This window comes from Pongo pygmaeus, chromosome 1, assembly GCF_028885625.2.
Source record: "Pongo pygmaeus isolate AG05252 chromosome 1, NHGRI_mPonPyg2-v2.0_pri, whole genome shotgun sequence".
NCBI lineage: Eukaryota > Metazoa > Chordata > Mammalia > Primates > Hominidae > Pongo > Pongo pygmaeus.
Genome location: NC_072373.2, coordinates 230,031,754 through 230,047,888, shown reverse-complemented (window position 1 = coordinate 230,047,888; position 16,135 = coordinate 230,031,754). Strand labels below are relative to the sequence as shown.

At 65.2% G+C, this 16,135-nt stretch overlaps 2 protein-coding genes across 10 annotated transcripts in view; both read right to left on the bottom strand.

Annotated features, from left to right (window-relative positions):
- Window positions 1-731: 731 nt before the first annotated feature.
- On the bottom strand, window positions 732-4,854 carry RNF223 (ring finger protein 223). Of its 2 annotated transcripts, none has more exons than XM_054449856.2 (2): window positions 3,814-4,854; window positions 732-2,366 (listed from the first exon to the last, which is right to left on the bottom strand). In XM_054449856.2, exon 2 carries the CDS (start codon window positions 2,355-2,357, stop codon window positions 1,599-1,601), a length of 759 nt encoding a protein of 252 aa, XP_054305831.1. In that variant the 5' UTR covers window positions 2,358-2,366; window positions 3,814-4,854; the 3' UTR covers window positions 732-1,598. The 2 variants fall into 2 exon arrangements, with proteins under 2 accessions (XP_054305831.1, XP_054305841.1); XM_054449866.1 differs by lacking the exon at window positions 3,814-4,854 and adding an exon at window positions 2,678-3,460.
- A 4,218-nt stretch (window positions 4,855-9,072) lies between these two features.
- C1H1orf159 (chromosome 1 C1orf159 homolog) overlaps window positions 9,073-16,135 on the bottom strand; it is a 37,528-nt gene continuing 30,465 nt past the window's right edge. For 4 of the 8 annotated variants that reach the window (XM_063660923.1, XM_063660922.1, XM_063660924.1 and 1 more), the window contains 6 exons: window positions 14,767-14,862; window positions 14,403-14,468; window positions 13,268-13,402; window positions 11,848-11,873; window positions 11,720-11,750; window positions 9,073-10,361 (listed from right to left, as the gene is read on the bottom strand). In XM_063660923.1, coding sequence (XP_063516993.1) covers window positions 10,267-10,361; window positions 11,720-11,750; window positions 11,848-11,873; window positions 13,268-13,402; window positions 14,403-14,468; window positions 14,767-14,862 — 449 coding nt within the window. In that variant the 3' untranslated portion in view covers window positions 9,073-10,266. Of the gene's footprint in view, window positions 10,362-11,719; window positions 11,751-11,847; window positions 11,874-13,267; window positions 13,403-14,402; window positions 14,469-14,762; window positions 14,863-16,135 lie in introns of all 8 variants that reach the window. The other 4 variants (XM_063660930.1, XM_054445789.2, XM_054445788.2 and 1 more) reach the window with 1 other exon arrangement.

The window sequence follows — 16,135 nt, the reverse complement described above, 5'->3', positions numbered from 1 at the left end:
GAGCCCTCCCCACCCTGGACCAGAGGCCCAGCTGGTTGGAGCAGGAAGTAGTACCTGGGCTCTGGGGTCAGGGATGAGAAGGCTGAGGAGGCCTGCGTGAGCTGGAACTGGCCTGGGCCCTCCTGGCTGTGCCTGCCTGGTGGTGCAGGATTCCTGGGGCTGATGACAGACGGGGTAGGGCTGGGGTTGGCGAGCCTCCTGCCGACACCTCACATAGCTGACCTCTGCCTCTTCCCCAGCCAGGCTGGCCCTGGGAGTTGCCGGAGAGTCAGTGGATCTGCAGGCTGCACACTGGCTGTTACCTTTGCTTCTGGGTTCCCACAGGGATCATGGTTCTGTGGTTCTCCAGTCAGGGACCCTAGCAGGGCCATGGGGCGTGACTTCCTGGAGGTGTGGCCTAGTGTGGCCACGGCGGAGGATGGGGCAAGAGAAAGGCCCCCTTTGTCAGCCACCGGGCTCTGAGCCAAGCTGAAGCCCTCCCCCTGGTCCAGCCTGCCCTGCCCCAAGTGTCCTGGGCCTCTCCCCATCTCCCTGGGGAGCCTCACATTGCTGAGTTGCCAGCCAACTCCAGAAACCCCCAGCCTGTCTGCAGCCAGAGGGGCTGGGAGTTGGACCCCCTAGAACCTTGGGCCCACTTGTCCCAGTGGCTGCTAGGAGTCTAATCCTGTCAGGGTATCCTCTGGGTTGAGGCTGCAGCAGGGGTACCCAGGGTGAGGCCCTCTTACCAAAGATGGATACAAATAATTTATTTTAAAAGGTACAATTCACAAGGTTGGAGGGGCAGCTGGAAGTTTCTGTGGTTACCTTGCACTGGGGGACTGCCCTGCCTCCACTCTCTCTCCACAGTCCGAGGGTAAGACGAGCACCCCCACCCAACAGCAGGACCAGCCCTGCGGGGAAATGTCAGCATGAGTGGAAGCATGGCAAGGCCCCTTCTTCTTGGCAAGGGGCTTCCCTGGCAGGCAATTCACAGTGTGTGTGGGTGGCGGGGGCGCTGACCGGCTGCTCTCCTGGGCCCTTCCTGTACCAGCCTGTTTTTTTTGTTTTGTTTTGTTTCGTTTTGTTTTTTTGAGACAGGGTCTCGCTCTGTCGCCCAGGCTGGAGCGCAATGGTGCAATCTTGGCTCACTGCAACCTCCGCCTCCCCGGTTCAAGCAATTCTCCTGCCTCAGCCTCCCGAGTAGCTAAGAGACGCCCGCCATGACGCCCAGCTAATTTTTGTATTTTTAGTAGAGATGGGGTTTCACCATGTTGGCCAGGCTGGTGTCGAAATCCCGACCTCAAATGATCTTTCTGCCTCAGCCTCCCAAAGTGCTGGGATGACAGGCGTGAGCCACTGCGCCCGGTGAGCCTGTGGTTCTTGGAGGCTTTGGGGACCCTCTTGTCCCCCCCATCAGGACCCAGCCTGGAGAGTGAGGGGTGAACAAGCTAAATGGAGCCTGGTCTTGGTGGGGCCCCGGTGGAGTCCTCAGAGATGCCAGGCTCCTTTCGCGTCCTTGGGGACCGACTTCCAGTGGCTGTTGTGCCCTTGGGCCCCCCAGTGGGGGACCCCCCATGGAGCTGGGCCAGGGTGGCTGACCTGGGCAGAGGCTGCTGGCCCTAGTTGTCAGTCAGAGGCCCGAGGGGGGAGGCGGCTGTGGTGGTGGCTGGGGGCCGGGGGGGCAGGGGCAGGCAGCGCAGGTTCCCGGTCTTGAGCGCGCACTGCACTGGCCAGAGTGCCACGCAGAAGAGCACCAGCAGCAGGGCAGAGACCAGTGCCAGGCGCCTCCAGTCCCTGCAGCGTGCCCAGCAGCGGGCCAGGCGGCCCCGGCGGGGGGCAGGGTCCCGGGCGGGCGCAGGCGGATCGGCAGGCTTGCTCAAACCCACATCCACGCATACGAAACTGGGCTTGCGGCCAGGTGTGGTGGGCAGTGGTTGGCAGCACAGCTTGGTGCCCTCCAGCCACACAGGCTCCTCGCGCCGCAAATGCGCTGGCATCCGGGCCTGCAGCTGGCGGCTGGTGCGCAGCGCAGGGGCTCCGGCAGGCGGCACGGCCGTGGGCTGCCTGCAGAAGGGGCAAGGTACAGCCTCACCGCCGGGGCGACCCACAGGCTGAGCAGCCGCCAGCCGGGCCAGGCACTCCAGGCAGAAGACGTGGGTGCAGGAGAGCTCCTTGGGCGTCTTGAAGATGTTGTCATAGCCTGAGAAGCAGATGGAGCACTCCAGCGGGGAGGCCACCCTCTCCGAGCCAGGAGTGCCAGGGGTGCCAGGGGACCTGGGGCTGCCGGCCGAGCTGGGGGACCTGGGCATCGAGGCTGTGGAGCTGCTCCGGCGAGGGGGTGGCACAGCCGTGTGCCACACCTGCTGGCCTGACGACATGTCTCCGAGCTGTGGGACAGGGACTGTGGTGAGCAATCACAGGCCGCCCCTTTCTGGTGGTGTTTTCTCTCTCCCTCCCCTCTCTTGCCCCAGAGATCCCAGGGAAGGACTCTGTTCCCTGTGCGCCACTCCAGAAAGTTCCTCCCGTGCCCCTGGAGGTCATTCTACCCCACGTGCAATCCTGCCCTCTCCACCCCATCACACGGCTGCACCAGGGGTGAGCCTCCCACAGGGCCCCAGGCCTGCTCTGGGAATGCAGGCCGTGTGCACGGGGGTCTCGCTGACTGCTCGGCGGACACCTCCTGTCGGCCCTGCCCCACCTGGCTGGCCCTGCTGCCTGGGCAGAAATAATGATGAGGATGACAATAGCCACAGTCGTCACTGTTTATGCCGGAGCTCTGCAAGGCTGGGCCCACGTCACGGGACTCACACAACACCACGGTGTGGAAAAGGCCACCCAGAGCATGGGTGACTCGGCCAGGGCCACCCCAAGAGAGCTGGCGGGCCCTGGACCCTGGTGGAAACGGCGCTCAGGCAGGCCCGGGACTCCAAGTCAAGTGAAGTGAGTTTGAACTCGGATCCCAGGATGGGTGCCTGGCTTGGGCGGTGCAGGCGTGATTTGCAGACAGCTATGTGAGGGTGGTGTGTGGGGGTCTCTGGGTCTGGGTACCGGGCTGAGCCCCGGGGGGCTTCCGGATGACAGGAAGGGCCCAGGCAGGGGCAGGACTCAGTGCCCGAGGAAGGTGCGTGTCAGGCATGACCTGCGGCCTGTGGGGCCAGCTTGTCTGGCTGCTGAGGGTCTGATGTGCACGGTGGGGGGGTGGGACTTAGATAAGCCCAGCCATTCCCTCTGGGCCAGCCCACTGCCTGATGGTCAGGTGATGGTCAGGGCACCCTCAGCCGCCCACTGAGTGGGTGTTTCTTCTCCCTGACCCATTCCCACTTCGTGGCGGGGACCCTGGGGGACGGACACTGGGGGATGCTGCTCTGCCCCTGGGCGTGGCTCAGGTGGGCATCTCAGCTGAGCTGGGACCCTGCTCCACCTCCCGCCCCTCCCCTGCACCCAGGATCCGCTGCAGGGAGCTACAGGGGTCCCACCTGGAGGGAAGTGGGCAAGGGTGACAGTGAGACTCAAGGGCCTGGCCGTGCGTCCCCATGGGGCCCAGGAGGCTGCCCCAGAAGTGACTCCTGGCACTGCCCCGCCCCACCCCACCCCTGACTTGCCAGTGAGTCCCAGACAGGCTGGCGGGATGACACAGGTCACTGTGACCACCTGAGTCACACGCCGTCACTGTGAGGCCGTGAGTGCCCCAGGCACCGGGACCTGGGGACTGTGCTCTGCGGCCTGTGTACCCCACAGAACCGGTTCTTTGGCACCAGGCCTCACCCCTCCACGATGGTGCCCCACCCTGAGCCTGTGCAGGTGAGGGGTGAACACGGGCTGAGCTGGTCTTACCTGGTGGCCGGGGGTCAGCGGGTCCTGGGCATGGTCCTCCTCGCCGGCCACGGTTGGGCTCCAAGGCCCTGGGCTGCCCCGCCCTGGCAGTGTCTGCTTCCTCTTCTCCGGGCCCTGCCCAGCCTGTGCTTCACCCGACAGGTATCCCTCCTCGGGGCTGGCCACCAGCAGCTGTCCCGGTGGCACTGGTCTGGCAGGTGTGGCTTCTGCTCCGTCCAAGACAGGCGGGGACACAGGGAATGCGTGCGCCGTCACCCGCACAGAGCTCTGGTCTGAGGCAGGTGTGAGTTGCCGGGTGTGGGCTCCCAAGCAGGTCTATTTATACCCTATGGGTCGTGCTGGCCAAGGGTGTGGCCGCAAGCCTGAGGGATTGGCTGGCTTCATCCTCTCCTTGGCGGGCCAGGCAGCTGGAGGGCAGGGAGGGAGGGGTGAGGGTCGGAGCTGGGTAGGGGTCAGCACAGCCGCTGCAGCCTGGGCAGGTCTGGGCTGGGGTGTGTGCTTGGAAAAAGCCCTCTCTCCCTACAGCCCCAGGAGGCTGAAGCACCTGCTGGAAGCTGCTCACCGTGGTTCCAGGTCCCTGTGGCCCCTGAGCTTCTGGGTAGGCCTCCCAGCAGGGGCCCTCCCCTGAGCCCCCCACAACCTATGCCCAGCCTGCCCCTGCCCTTTGCTCACTGCTGCCTGCCCTCACAGCCCATTCCTGCCACTTCCCTGCTCACACCCACCCATGTGCTCACCTGCCTCATCCACACACATACGTGGCTGCTCTCACACACGGGCCATGTGTCCACACGCTCTCACACACGTGCCGTGTTCACACTCACACACATGCCGTGTCCACACGCTCTCACACACGCGCTGTGTTCACACACACACACATGCCATGTCTGGAAGCTCACATATGCTATGTCCACACACACACACGCCGTGTCCACACTCTCACACACGCCACGTCCACACACACACATGCCGTGTCCACATTCACACACACGCCGTGTCCACACTCATATGCCGTGTCCACACGCTCTCACACACGCGCTGTGTTCACACACACACACACGCCATGTCCGGAAGCTCACATATGCCATGTCCACACACACACATGCTGTGTCCACACACACACTTGCCGTGTCCACACACACACACGCTGTATCCACACTCTCACACACTTGCCGTGTCCACACACATGCCGTGTCCACACTCACACAATGCCGTGTCCACACACACTTGCCGTGTCCACACACACACGCTGTATCCACACTCTCACACACTTGCCGTGTCCACACACATGCCGTGTCCACACTCACACACACATGCCGTGTCCACACACACTTGCCGTGTCCACACACACACGCTGTATCCACACTCACACACTTGCCATGTCCACACTCACACACACATGCCGTGTCCACACACACACACATGCCGTGTCCACATGCCCTAGCAGACTACAGGACTGGTCTGTGCAACGACCAGGACTGGAGCTGGTTGAGAGTCTGGGTGCTGAGGTTGGCAGGGCTGGGATGGAGGATGTGTGGGTCCCAGAGGAGCAGCCAGTGGCATGGGCTGCCCCTGTCCCCCACACACCCTGCTGCGGGCCCGAGGGCCTGGTGTAGAATTGCACCCCCAGGCTGTCCAGCTGCCAGCTCCCCACCTCACTGAGGCGTTTCTCTCCCAGCCCAGTGGACCTCATGCAAGGGCAGGTCCGACCCGGCTGCCACAGCCCCATCCCTGTCGTGAGGCCTGGGTCGGACCTGAGCTGGGACCTCACACGCCAGCCTGGGGGGGTGTCACACTGGGTGGGGCTGGCAGTGAGGGACCCACCTTAGTAGGAGAGCTGGCCGGGCCACCCCACAGACTGTCCTCAGGCAACTCCCCTGCAGGTGCCCGCCAACCCCTCAGTGGGGACCCAGAGGCTCCCCCAGTGCTGCCGCGGGCATCCTGGAGCCCAAGGTACGCTGGGAAGTGGGAACCAGGACTGCAGAGGCCGGGCAACACCCCGTAGAGGAGGACGGGGACTTGGGCTCAGGAAGGGCCGGACCCCTGCCAGTACCATGAGGACTGTCAGTCGGGGGTTGGGGGGGTTCAGAGAGGGGATTTGGGAGCTCAGACAGGGAGGGGTGGATGCTCAGAGAGTGGGGCGAGGGCTGGGGCTGGGGGTTCAGACAGGGAGGGGTGGGGACTCAAGAGCTGGGGAGGGGTGGGAGCTCTGTGAGGGGGTCCAGGGTGGCTGAGGCTATGGGGGCTCCGTGAGGGGTGGCTGAGGCTACGGGGACTCCGTGAGGGGTGGCTGAGGCTATGGGGGCTCCGTGAGGGGTGGCTGAGGCTATGGGGGCTCCGTGAGGGGTGGCTGAGGCTATGGGGGCTCCGTGAGGGGTGGCTGAGGCTATGGGGGCTCTGTGAGGGGAGGCTGAGGCTATGGGGGCTCTGTGAGGGGAGGCTGAGGCTATGGGGGCTCTGTGAGGGGAGGCTGAGGCTATGGGGGCTCTGTGAGGGGAGGCTGAGGCTATGGGGGCTCTTTGAGGGGTGGCTGAGGCTATGGGGGCTCTTTGAGGGGTGGCTGAGGCTATGGGGGCTCTTTGAGGGGTGGCTGAGGCTACGGGGACTCCGTGAGGGGAGGCTGAGGCTATGGGGGCTCCGTGAGGGGAGGCTGAGGCTATGGGGGCTCTGTGAGGGGAGGCTGAGGCTATGGGGGCTCTTTGAGGGGTGGCTGAGGCTATGGGGGCTCTTTGAGGGGTGGCTGAGGCTATGGGGGCTCCGTGAGGGGAGGCTGAGGCTATGGGGGCTCCGTGAGGGGAGGCTGAGGCTACGGCGGGGTGGCTGAGGCTCTGGGGGGGTGGCTGAGGCTACGGGGACTCCGTGCGGGGAGCCACTGTGAGGCCCAGAAAGCACTCGCTGGAGGCTCCTGCTTCCTGAGGACCATGACTCGGGTCACATGCCGCCGCCAGGAAGCTCCCGGGCCCCTGCAGCTCTGGGAACGTCCTCCTGACAGCTCCTGGGAATATCCAGGCACTGAGGTCACTCTGGGCTCCCGGCTGACACTCGTGCGGGAGGCAAAGGTGAGGAAAGGCCGGAGGAATGTGTGGTCTCAGGGCCAGGCCTCCCTGTGCAGGAGAGGAGCCAGCAGCTGCCCTTCTCTCAGCTCAGACGGTCTCCCAGGGCTCTCGGGAGGCTCGGGGTGGCAGCAGAGCAGCTTGGCTGGCCGAGTCCAGGGCAGGGGGTAGGCCTGCCTGGTCCCCTCCGTCGCAGCCAGTGGGCAGGAGGCTGGGCTGGTGAGCGTGTGGGCGTGTGTGTGAGCACACGTGCCCATGCTTGAGACGTGGATGCTGGTATGAGCACCTGACCCCTCACCTCCTTCACTTTCGGTCTCCTCACGCCCTCTCAGGGACCCTTTCCCCTCCAGGCCTCTGGGTTACGGGCCACACCCGGCACTGCCAGGCCTGGGGACGTGGTGTGGCCGGTGAGGGGAGGGGCCTTCCAGCCCTGGGCTGCTGTGGGGCCCCCGGCCTCGCCCCACCCCACTCCGGGCTGAGCCATTGGCTCAAATGCAGCAGCTCTGTTGGTTCTGGGGCTGGACTTCTTTCCCAAAAGCCCAGATGTGCAGAGGGGAGGCTGGTGTGGGGGAGCAGGGCTCTGGGACGTGCGCTTGGGTCTAGCTTTGCCCCTGACGTGATGGGGCCGACTCTAGGCCCAGCTCAGTGTCCACTCTGGGCAGGAGGCCCAGCCAGTGCGTCCCTCCCATGCCCGGTGAGGAGGGTGTGCCCCTCGCTGCCACAGGTCCTGGCTGACCACGTGCTGCCCGCCAAGGGCCAATCGTGAGTGCGCAGGTGGGGGACGCGGGGAGCCAGCTGAGGGGGTATGTGGAGGTGTCAGGATGACCCTGGGTTTTTGGTTTGGGCCCCACTGGGTGGGAGGAGAGGGAGGGGACCCAGAATTGAGAGATGGGGCCTGGGGGGCTGCTCAGAGGGTGGGCTGGGAGGTGCCTGTGTCTGGCCTGGCCTCCAGAGCCTGCCAGACTGGACCTGCTGTCCGTGCCTGTTTCTGATTTTATCCTCCAAACCAGACGCCCAGCCTGGTGCAAATGCAGGAGTGGAGTTTCCAGGGGGACGTGGACTCCTTCCCTCCATCCCCACCTCAGTCCCTGTCTCCTTCCCTCCGCCCCCATCTCGGTCCCTGTCTCCTTCCCTCCGCCCCCATCTCAGTCCCTGTCTCCTTCCCTCCGCCCCCACCTCGGTCCGTCTCCTTCCCTCCACCCCCACCTCAGTCCGTCTCCTTCCCTCCGCCCCCACCTCGGTCCCCGTCTCCTTCCCTCCGCCCCCACCTCGGTCCCTGTCTCCTTCCCTCCGCCCCCATCTCGGTCCGTCTCCTTCCCTCCGCCCCCATCTCGGTCCCCTTCTCCTTCCCTCCGCCCCCATCTCAGTCCCTGTCTCCTTCCCTCCGCCCCCACCTCGGTCCGTCTCCTTCCCCACAGGAGGAGTCTTGGGGCTCCCGCGTCACAGGGGCGTGGCCCAGGGCATCAGGTGGGGCGGTCGGTACTGGGCTCAGAGTGGCCTTGGGCTGTCCAGTCCCTCCCTTTCTCCCCAGGACCAGGTGACCCTCCCAGCCTCAGGACACTTCTTGGGCCCAGGGCAGAGCCAGTGCTCCCCCAGGCACTCCCTGGCTGCAAAGCTCAGGCTGGGGGTTTTCAGGGATGGGACGCAGGTGTGTAAGGACACGACCCTCCAGGCAGTGGACGTTTCTGCCCGGGTGGAGGGTACGGTTACGAGAGTAGGGCGAGCGCTCTGGCGTCCTGGTGCCTGGGCCCTCTGCCCCTCGAGGCCTGTCCCGCCCCAGCTGGGCCCTCTCTGGCCAGGCCCATCACTGTCAGCAAACACCCCCACAGTGCTGCTCCCCGAATGGCCATGGCAGCCCTCCTGGGGCCCGTGTCTGCAGCCCTCACGCAGCCCGGCTGGCTGATGGAAACGCACACCCACGCTCTGTCCCACCTCAGTCCGAGCTGGGGGGTCGGGGGCCGCAGGTCCCACCTGCACAGGTTGCATCCGGGGAACGGGCCTGTGGCAGAAAATGTGCGGGGGGCGGGGGGCACCCTGTGCTCGTGGCTCTCAGGGCCCCAACCAGGCAGCCCCAACGTGGACTCTTCTCCACCCCCGTCCCACCTCCTTGCCCCAGCACATGGTGGCGGAGTGCGTGGCGCCAGCCTGGCGGGGACTTTGCTCCCCGACCCGCACTTAGAGAACAGAGGATCCTACCGGAGAGAGCAGCTCGGAACGCAGCTTGCGTACTGCCGACTTTATATCAGCACTCAGGGCCCCCCACGTTCCCGCTGGCCCAGGTCCCGGAGACCATGATAGCACCCACAGCGGACTTCGCAAAGGAGCGTGGGGACCCCGAAGGCCAGGCCACCCCTCAGATGGGGATCCGATGCTAAAGCAGACAGTGCCGGTACCGCAGGGCATCTGAGACCCACAGTGGAGCCCCAAGCCTGGCGTGCGGGAGGCGGCCACAACGGCGCCTTTCTCCCAGCAACTCCAGGAGGGACCCCAGGACTCAGACAGCGCCTCAGACAGCACCAGGGCAGCCTCGGCAGGTCCAGTGAGGCAGTGACTTGTGGGGGTTAGATGTGGGCCTGCCCTACGTGGGCAGGGATCAGCCAGGCACGGGGGTCCAGCGGATCCGAGCGGGGCCGCAGAGCTCTGGAGGACTTTTCTGCACAATGAATTTCTGCTTAAAAACAAAGAGATCCAGAGGAAGCTCTATCCTGCAGCTCCGGAAATGGGTGGCTGCGTGCTTGGGGTCTCCGCCACGCAGGGGGACAGCCCAGAGGCACCCTGGTCTCAGGCAGCTGGTTCCTAGGCTGCGTCCTGCCCACTGGCTGGGCACCGGCTGGAACGGCACGAGGACCAGCCTCACTGTCCCCAGAGGGGTCTCGGGCCACGGGGTGCGGTGGTGCTGGAGGTGTCCTGCCCGTCGTGGGCTCCGGAGGGCATGGCAGCGGAGCCCCTGGCTTTTCTAGGCAGAGCGGCGCCTGCCCCACAGATCATGCCAGCTTTGGCTGCCTGAGCCAGGCCTCCATCTTGGCTGCAGGCGCTGGGGCCTCACCGTATTTCCTGGGGGCCCAGACCCCCCAAGGCCTTGATCTGAAGCTCTGAGGTCTCACGGATGCCTGCTCCTGGTCCGATAAACGAGATGGCTGTGGTGGGAAGGAGCCTCAGGCGGCCCGGGACCCCTTGGCGTCTGTCGCTGGGAGACGGAGGGACTCAGAGCCGAGGCTGTGCCCAGGACTGTCCCGGGACCCCTGGGCGTCTGTCGCTGGGAGACGGAGGGACTCAGAGCTGAGGCTGTGCCCAGGACTGTCCCAGGCGCCGGGCAATGCCAACCCTTTGTGCTGGGTTCCCGCCAAGGGGTCGGCCTCCGGGTCCCTGCCGCCAAGTGCGTGGCGCGGTCTCGGCCTCCAGGTCAGACATTGCTGATACGGGCCTCCGCCGAGAAGGCAGCGGGGTCCGTGGCCCCGTCCAGGGTCCGCTCCCGCCTGACGTAGCGCGGCTTGCGTACTGAAACGGGTCAGAGACAGGCGGGGTCAGAGTGGGACCTGGACAGCAGGGACAGTGCAGGCCTCAGCCCTCACCGGAGGCTCTCGGGAGCCAGGCGCCCAGGGCTGTTTACTCTGACCAGGTGGGAACCCAGATGCCCCCTGCCCCTAAGGCGCCCTCAGAGCTCCGGCTCGGGAAAGGGACGGCTTCCTCCTGCCCGGCTGCGTCCTCTCATTTACACCCTGGGCCCCGGGGCCTGGACAAGGGCCAGGCTATCCCCGAAGACAGAGATGTGGGTCCCAGAGCATCATGCACCTCAGGGGGTGACAAGCAGGCCATAGCCCCGAGACCTCGAATGTGACCTTATTTAGAAGAAGGGGCTTTGCAGAGGGTTACATCAGGGTCTCAGGTGTGATCGCCCAGGGTTCCCTGGGCAGGCCCTGAATCAACGGCCAGGGCCCACCTGAGAGGCAGGTGGAGAGAGAAGACGCAGAGGTGGGGGAGACGCCGTGGGACCAGGGGGCAGAGACGGGCAACGCAGCCACAGACGCCTGAGCCGGCAGGGGCTGGGAAGGCAGACAGGGTCCTCCCCGGAGCCTCGCGAAGCGTGTGGCCTTGCCTGCCCCTTGGTTTTGGACTTCTGAACTCTAGGACAGTCAGATTAAAGGTCTGCTGTTGAAGCCGGCAGCCCCGGGGCACTCGGGCACCGTGGGGTCTGCTGGGCACTTGCAGACAGGGCTGCTTTAGGGACGGGGCAGGTCCAGCCTTGATGGAGAACTGTCTGTCCCCAGAGGCACTGTCACCTGCCCCCATGAGAGACCTCTGCTCAGGGGGACGGAGGCTGGGTGAACTCTGCTCATGGCCTTGGAACTGTGTGTCCGTGGGCCAGTCACTCAGCCTCTCTGTGGCCGTGGCCCAGCACATAAAATGGGTCGTAACCGGGCTGACTCTTGGGTCCGCCTGACCCAGCACCACTGAAGCGATGGCTGCTCAGGGGGGCCTGGCAGAGGCCGGCTGCCTCTGTCCTCGGGTGGAGCTGGACTTAAAGAAGGGGCAGGTATTGGGGATCTGCCCTGTCATGGTGGGTCCTCGTTTCCTGCAGACCCCACGTCTCAGGAACAGGAAAGAGCATGGAAGTCACGGGGATTAAAGGGGGCGGGCAGGGGGCACCGGCCAAATCCAGCTGAGATCCAGAGCAGGGGGCGCCGCCAAATCTGGCCCTGGCCCTGCCTCGTGGGTGGGTCTCCTGGGGACCCGGGCAGGGGCGGCCAAGATCCAGAGCCAGGCAAACACGTTTGTTTGAGGACAAACCCACAGAGCACCCTGGGACTGGCCCAGAGATGGGAAACCCCACAGGGGGATGCGACAGCTGCTGTTACCTGAGGACTGTGGCGGGGGGATCATTGCAGCCTTGAAAAGGAGAGAAAGGCAGAGTGAGGACTTGGGATGGCCCAGCACAGGCACACGCGGCCGGGGACACTCAGCCCGGATGACACGGGTTACTTACGGCTTCGCCAGGCTGCAGGGCCGGGGCTGTGGGGAAGAAAGCGGAGAGTCACCCTGGAGCCGAGGAGCTGCCTCAGCCTCAGCCCGGTGCGGCGTCCACGGGACAGCAGGGCAGACAGCAGGGCAAGGAGCTGTCTCAGCCTCAGCCTGGTGTGGCGTCTGCAGAGCAGCAGAGGCCCCGGGGGCTGCAGGGTCTCCCCCCACCTCTCCCTGCGGTGCCGTCAGCCTGGCCCTCGGCCCTGCCACATTCCTCCGGGGCACACACGGGTGCGGGGGCCTCCCTAGCACCCCAGGTGAGTCCCCGCTCCCTGGACCCACCTTCCCGCCTCAGCAGAGGGGACAAGCCCCCTCATGAGAAGCATTTCCCCAGGCTCCAGGGTCCCAGGGGAAGGGCTGCCCTCCCACCCTCCCAGGAGGAGCCTTAGGCACGAGGTGGCTTTGAGCCCCAGGGCCGTGGGCTTCTGCCTCCATGGTGCCCCCACGATGGGGGTGCCGTGGCATCGTGGCCAACCTGGCTTCTCCTTGTCCCGTAGCCACCAGGGCTGACCAAGCCCTGAGCCTTGCCGTCCTCCAAGGGTGCCCATAGGCAGAGATGCTGAGCAGGCCAGGGCCTCTCGGTGCCTGGCTGTGCAGCAGCCCTGGCAGCGGGCTCCTGACTGGAGGCTGGGCCCTGGGACCCCGAGAGAGGTTGACGGGGGTGGACAGGGGTCTCACAACAGCCAGGTGGGGCTGCCCAGAGACCTGGGAGGAGACCCCAGCTTGGCTATGACAGTCTGGCCAAGTGCTCACCTCGGGGTCCGATCTGCTGGCTGGACCATCTGCCTGGAAGGGACCCTGCGGGGGCCGGCCCTGGACAACGAGGGCAGGCACCATGGACCCTGCTCAGAACCCGCCCCCGCCTGAAGGTGCCACAGTCACAACGCCGTCTCTCCAGTGGGAAGGGGTCAATGCCCAGGCCCGGGGTGACCGTGTGTACTGTGTGGTGGTGTAGGCTGGGGTGTAGGCCCTGCACCAGCCTGGCCAGCCCTGACCCCAGGAGAGAGGAGGAGGGACCATGGCTGCTGGAGGAGCCCAGGCAAGTCCAAGCCGCCGAGAGCCACCTGGCCCCGCTCCACTTGCCCCTCGTGATGCCCTGAGGGCCTCGGGGAGATGCCTCTGCCGAAGAGGGCTCCAGCAGAGGTTCTGGGCCCCGAGGAAGGCCCCTTGGTGCTTCGACCCTTCAAATCCACACACGGCTGTTTCCGGGAAGTAACGGGTCTTCTCACACCGGGACCCAAAAGCCATATGACAGGCCCTGCTCCCTCCTGGCCTCTGCCAGTCTGCTCTGGCCTCTGGGACACTCCGGTCTCAGGCCCATCTCCACAGCTGGATCCCACCTGCCCTGTGCCCTCCCGTGAGGCAGGTGCTGGTCCGGGAGATACCTTTGTTTCTTCTGTAGAAGACCCTGGGGAGTTTACTGGAGCGCTTGAGGTAGAAGAACCCAGCTACGGAGAGGATGAGGCCGGAGCTGATGAAGAAGGTGCCCAGGAAGAGGGAGGCGGCCACGCGCGAAGCCCCTGCAAACAGACACCGCTGAGCGGACGGGCAGGACGGCGGCCCTGGCTCCTCGCCTGGCCCCCGGTGCCCCCTGCACATGGCAGATTCGCTGCTCCCTGAACACGCCTGAGCCTCAAGGGACCGGCTGTGGGTGCCCATGGGCCTGGGTCATCCCTGCAGGCTCAGCCATGCCTGGACATCTGGCCGTGGGGTCTGGGAAAGTTACCACCTGCCCCAGCCTCAGCTTCTCGCAGGAGCTCAGATGTTGGGAGTGTTACAGGGGCTGACCCTGGCCAGGCTCTGTGGAAATGCCTCTCCGATTTCAGTTGCCCTCGAAAGCCAGGGGATTCTCAGACTTGTTCCTTCCTCCGGGCTCAGCACAGGCCCTGGGGCCCCCACACAGGGCAGAGCCTCAAGCTGGCAGCAGATGCTCCTGTACCCCACTCGCCTCCACCTGCCTGGGCCAGGACAGGCCAGGGCTGCTGGCCTGGGGCTCGGGACAGTTGGGGATGGCTGCTGGGTGTGCTCTGAGATGCTGGGGAGGAGACTCCCCAACCCTGAGACACAGGCAACGTGTTTGCCAGGCTTGGGGGCCTTGCTCCTTCTAGCCCCAGCACAGAGCCACAGGAGGCCAGGAGCCCATCTAGGCCAACCCTACCCTAAAACACTGCCACTCAGTCAGCAATGGACCCAGGACACCTCAGGGCCGTGAGTGTGAACCTGAGAGCGTGCGGTGTGGCTGTGAGCTGTGAGTGTGACCCTGAGAGTGTGCGGTGTGGCCATCAGGGCCTCCCCTAACTACGGCCCTTTAGAGATGTGGCAGAGCCCCCCATGACGCCCCCAACGTCCCCCACCCACACCAGCTGAACCCAAGCTGCAGGGGCTGCCGCACTCCCCTCTGGCTGTTTTGCAGACCCTGAGCCTGCTGTGGCTGCGTCAGGGGTCAGGGTCTGCACTGGCTCCGATGGCCCCCAGCCCCCAGGACACCGGCAGAGGTGGCTGTGGCCTGCTGAGACTTACCAGGATGTGGCCGCCCGGGGGTCCCTGAGCTTCTGTTCATGGGGAATGGCGCACCCCGGCCAGCGACTGTGGGAGAGCAGAGCTGTGGGAAGCCTGTGTGCACGGAGCCCACAGGGACACCCACGCGCACCCTGAAGGGGATCTCAGGCCAGAAATATGAAAGCGAGGGGCTGAGGGGGCGGAGCAGCCCTCAACACAGAGCTGTCCTGAGTGGCCCAGTGGACTCGGGAAGAGGGGGCTCCCAGGGCTGTTCCCCAGGGGACAGTGGCTCTGGGGCAAGGTGGGGACACTGACAGCAACTTCCACAGTGTCTCCCACAGCTGGAGCTGTGAGAAGGGAGCCGGGGGGAGCCAGGCAGACCTACAGCTTCTACACTCGGAGCCGTTGTAGGCTGGGAGGGTTCCGTTCCCACAGCGGACACAGCTGGCGCTCCCGTCCGCGTTCCAGCGCCTGTAACAGCCTGCGTGGGGCAGAGGATGTGGGCATGTCAGCCAAAGCAAAATCCACACCAGCTGGGTCTCCTGGGAATGATTCTCTATTTGAATTGGTGAGATAACTTTCATTCCGGATACTAACGTGCTCTGGAGGATGGGTGGGCGGCAGACAAGGACACCCCCAGGGAGCATGGCGGGGCCCTGAGCACCCCACGCTGCACACTCCACGCTGTGCACCCCGGCCCTGAGCACCCCGACCCTGAGTACTCCACACTGTGCACTTCAGAGAGCGGTAGGCAGCAGCATCCCAAATGAACAGGCCTGTGGGGGGGTCTCGTGCTCTGCAGGACTGGAGGCTGGGCCCGGCTTCCACCACCCGGCCCTCACCCCACACACTCCCCAAGAACCCCCACTGCAACGCCTGCCCCAGGCCTCCCCCAGGACCCCCCCACGCCTACCCAGGACCCCCCACACCTCCCCCAGGACCCTCCACGCCTCCCCAAGGACCCCCCACACCTCCCCCAGGACCCCCCACGCCTCCCCAAGGACCCCCCACACCTCCCCCAGGACCCCCCACGCCTCCCCCAGGACCCCCATCTGCAGTGCCTGGAGCGGCTGCCTCGCATGCCCTGTTCCCTCATGCTGCCCAGGCAGGATAGGCCCACCCACCAGCAGCACAGCCTCCTGCCCCAAGCTGATCCCGACCCTTGGTCCATCTGTCACCTCCACACCCTGGCACCCTCCCCCGGGTCTCTCTCGGGAGATCCTGCAGAACCAAGCCTCATTCCCCTCCGAGGCCGGCACTGCGCCTGAAGCCTCACTCCCCCACAGGCCGACGCTGTGCCTGAAGCCTCATTTCTGCCCACCGGCCAGGGTGCCTTTAAGGGCAAGAATTGACTCTTACTCCTTGACTTTCTAAATATCTCCAACACTCAGCCCAGAGCTGAGTAGACACATTCTTGATGCCGACTGCAGTGCGGATGCTGGTGCGGGCCACGGGTGGACCACATGCCTCGACCCTTCCTCACAGATTGATCTGAATACAAACGGGCCGCAGTGACACCGTGGTGGAGAGTGGGCCCGAGACCCCGGCACGGTTGTGACAGGGGTCACTCTGCAGACACCTCTTGGGAGAATGGAAGTCCACCCGCTCAGTCCTACCAGGTGGAGCTGCGCTCTCCCAGCACTGGGGGCAGCTTCTATCTCCTGGCATCTTCTGGCACAGGGCTTGGGAGGACTTCAGCGAGGCTCGCTCCGTCTGAGAGTCTCTGCCCCGGAGGCCGAAGAACGGAGTCCACG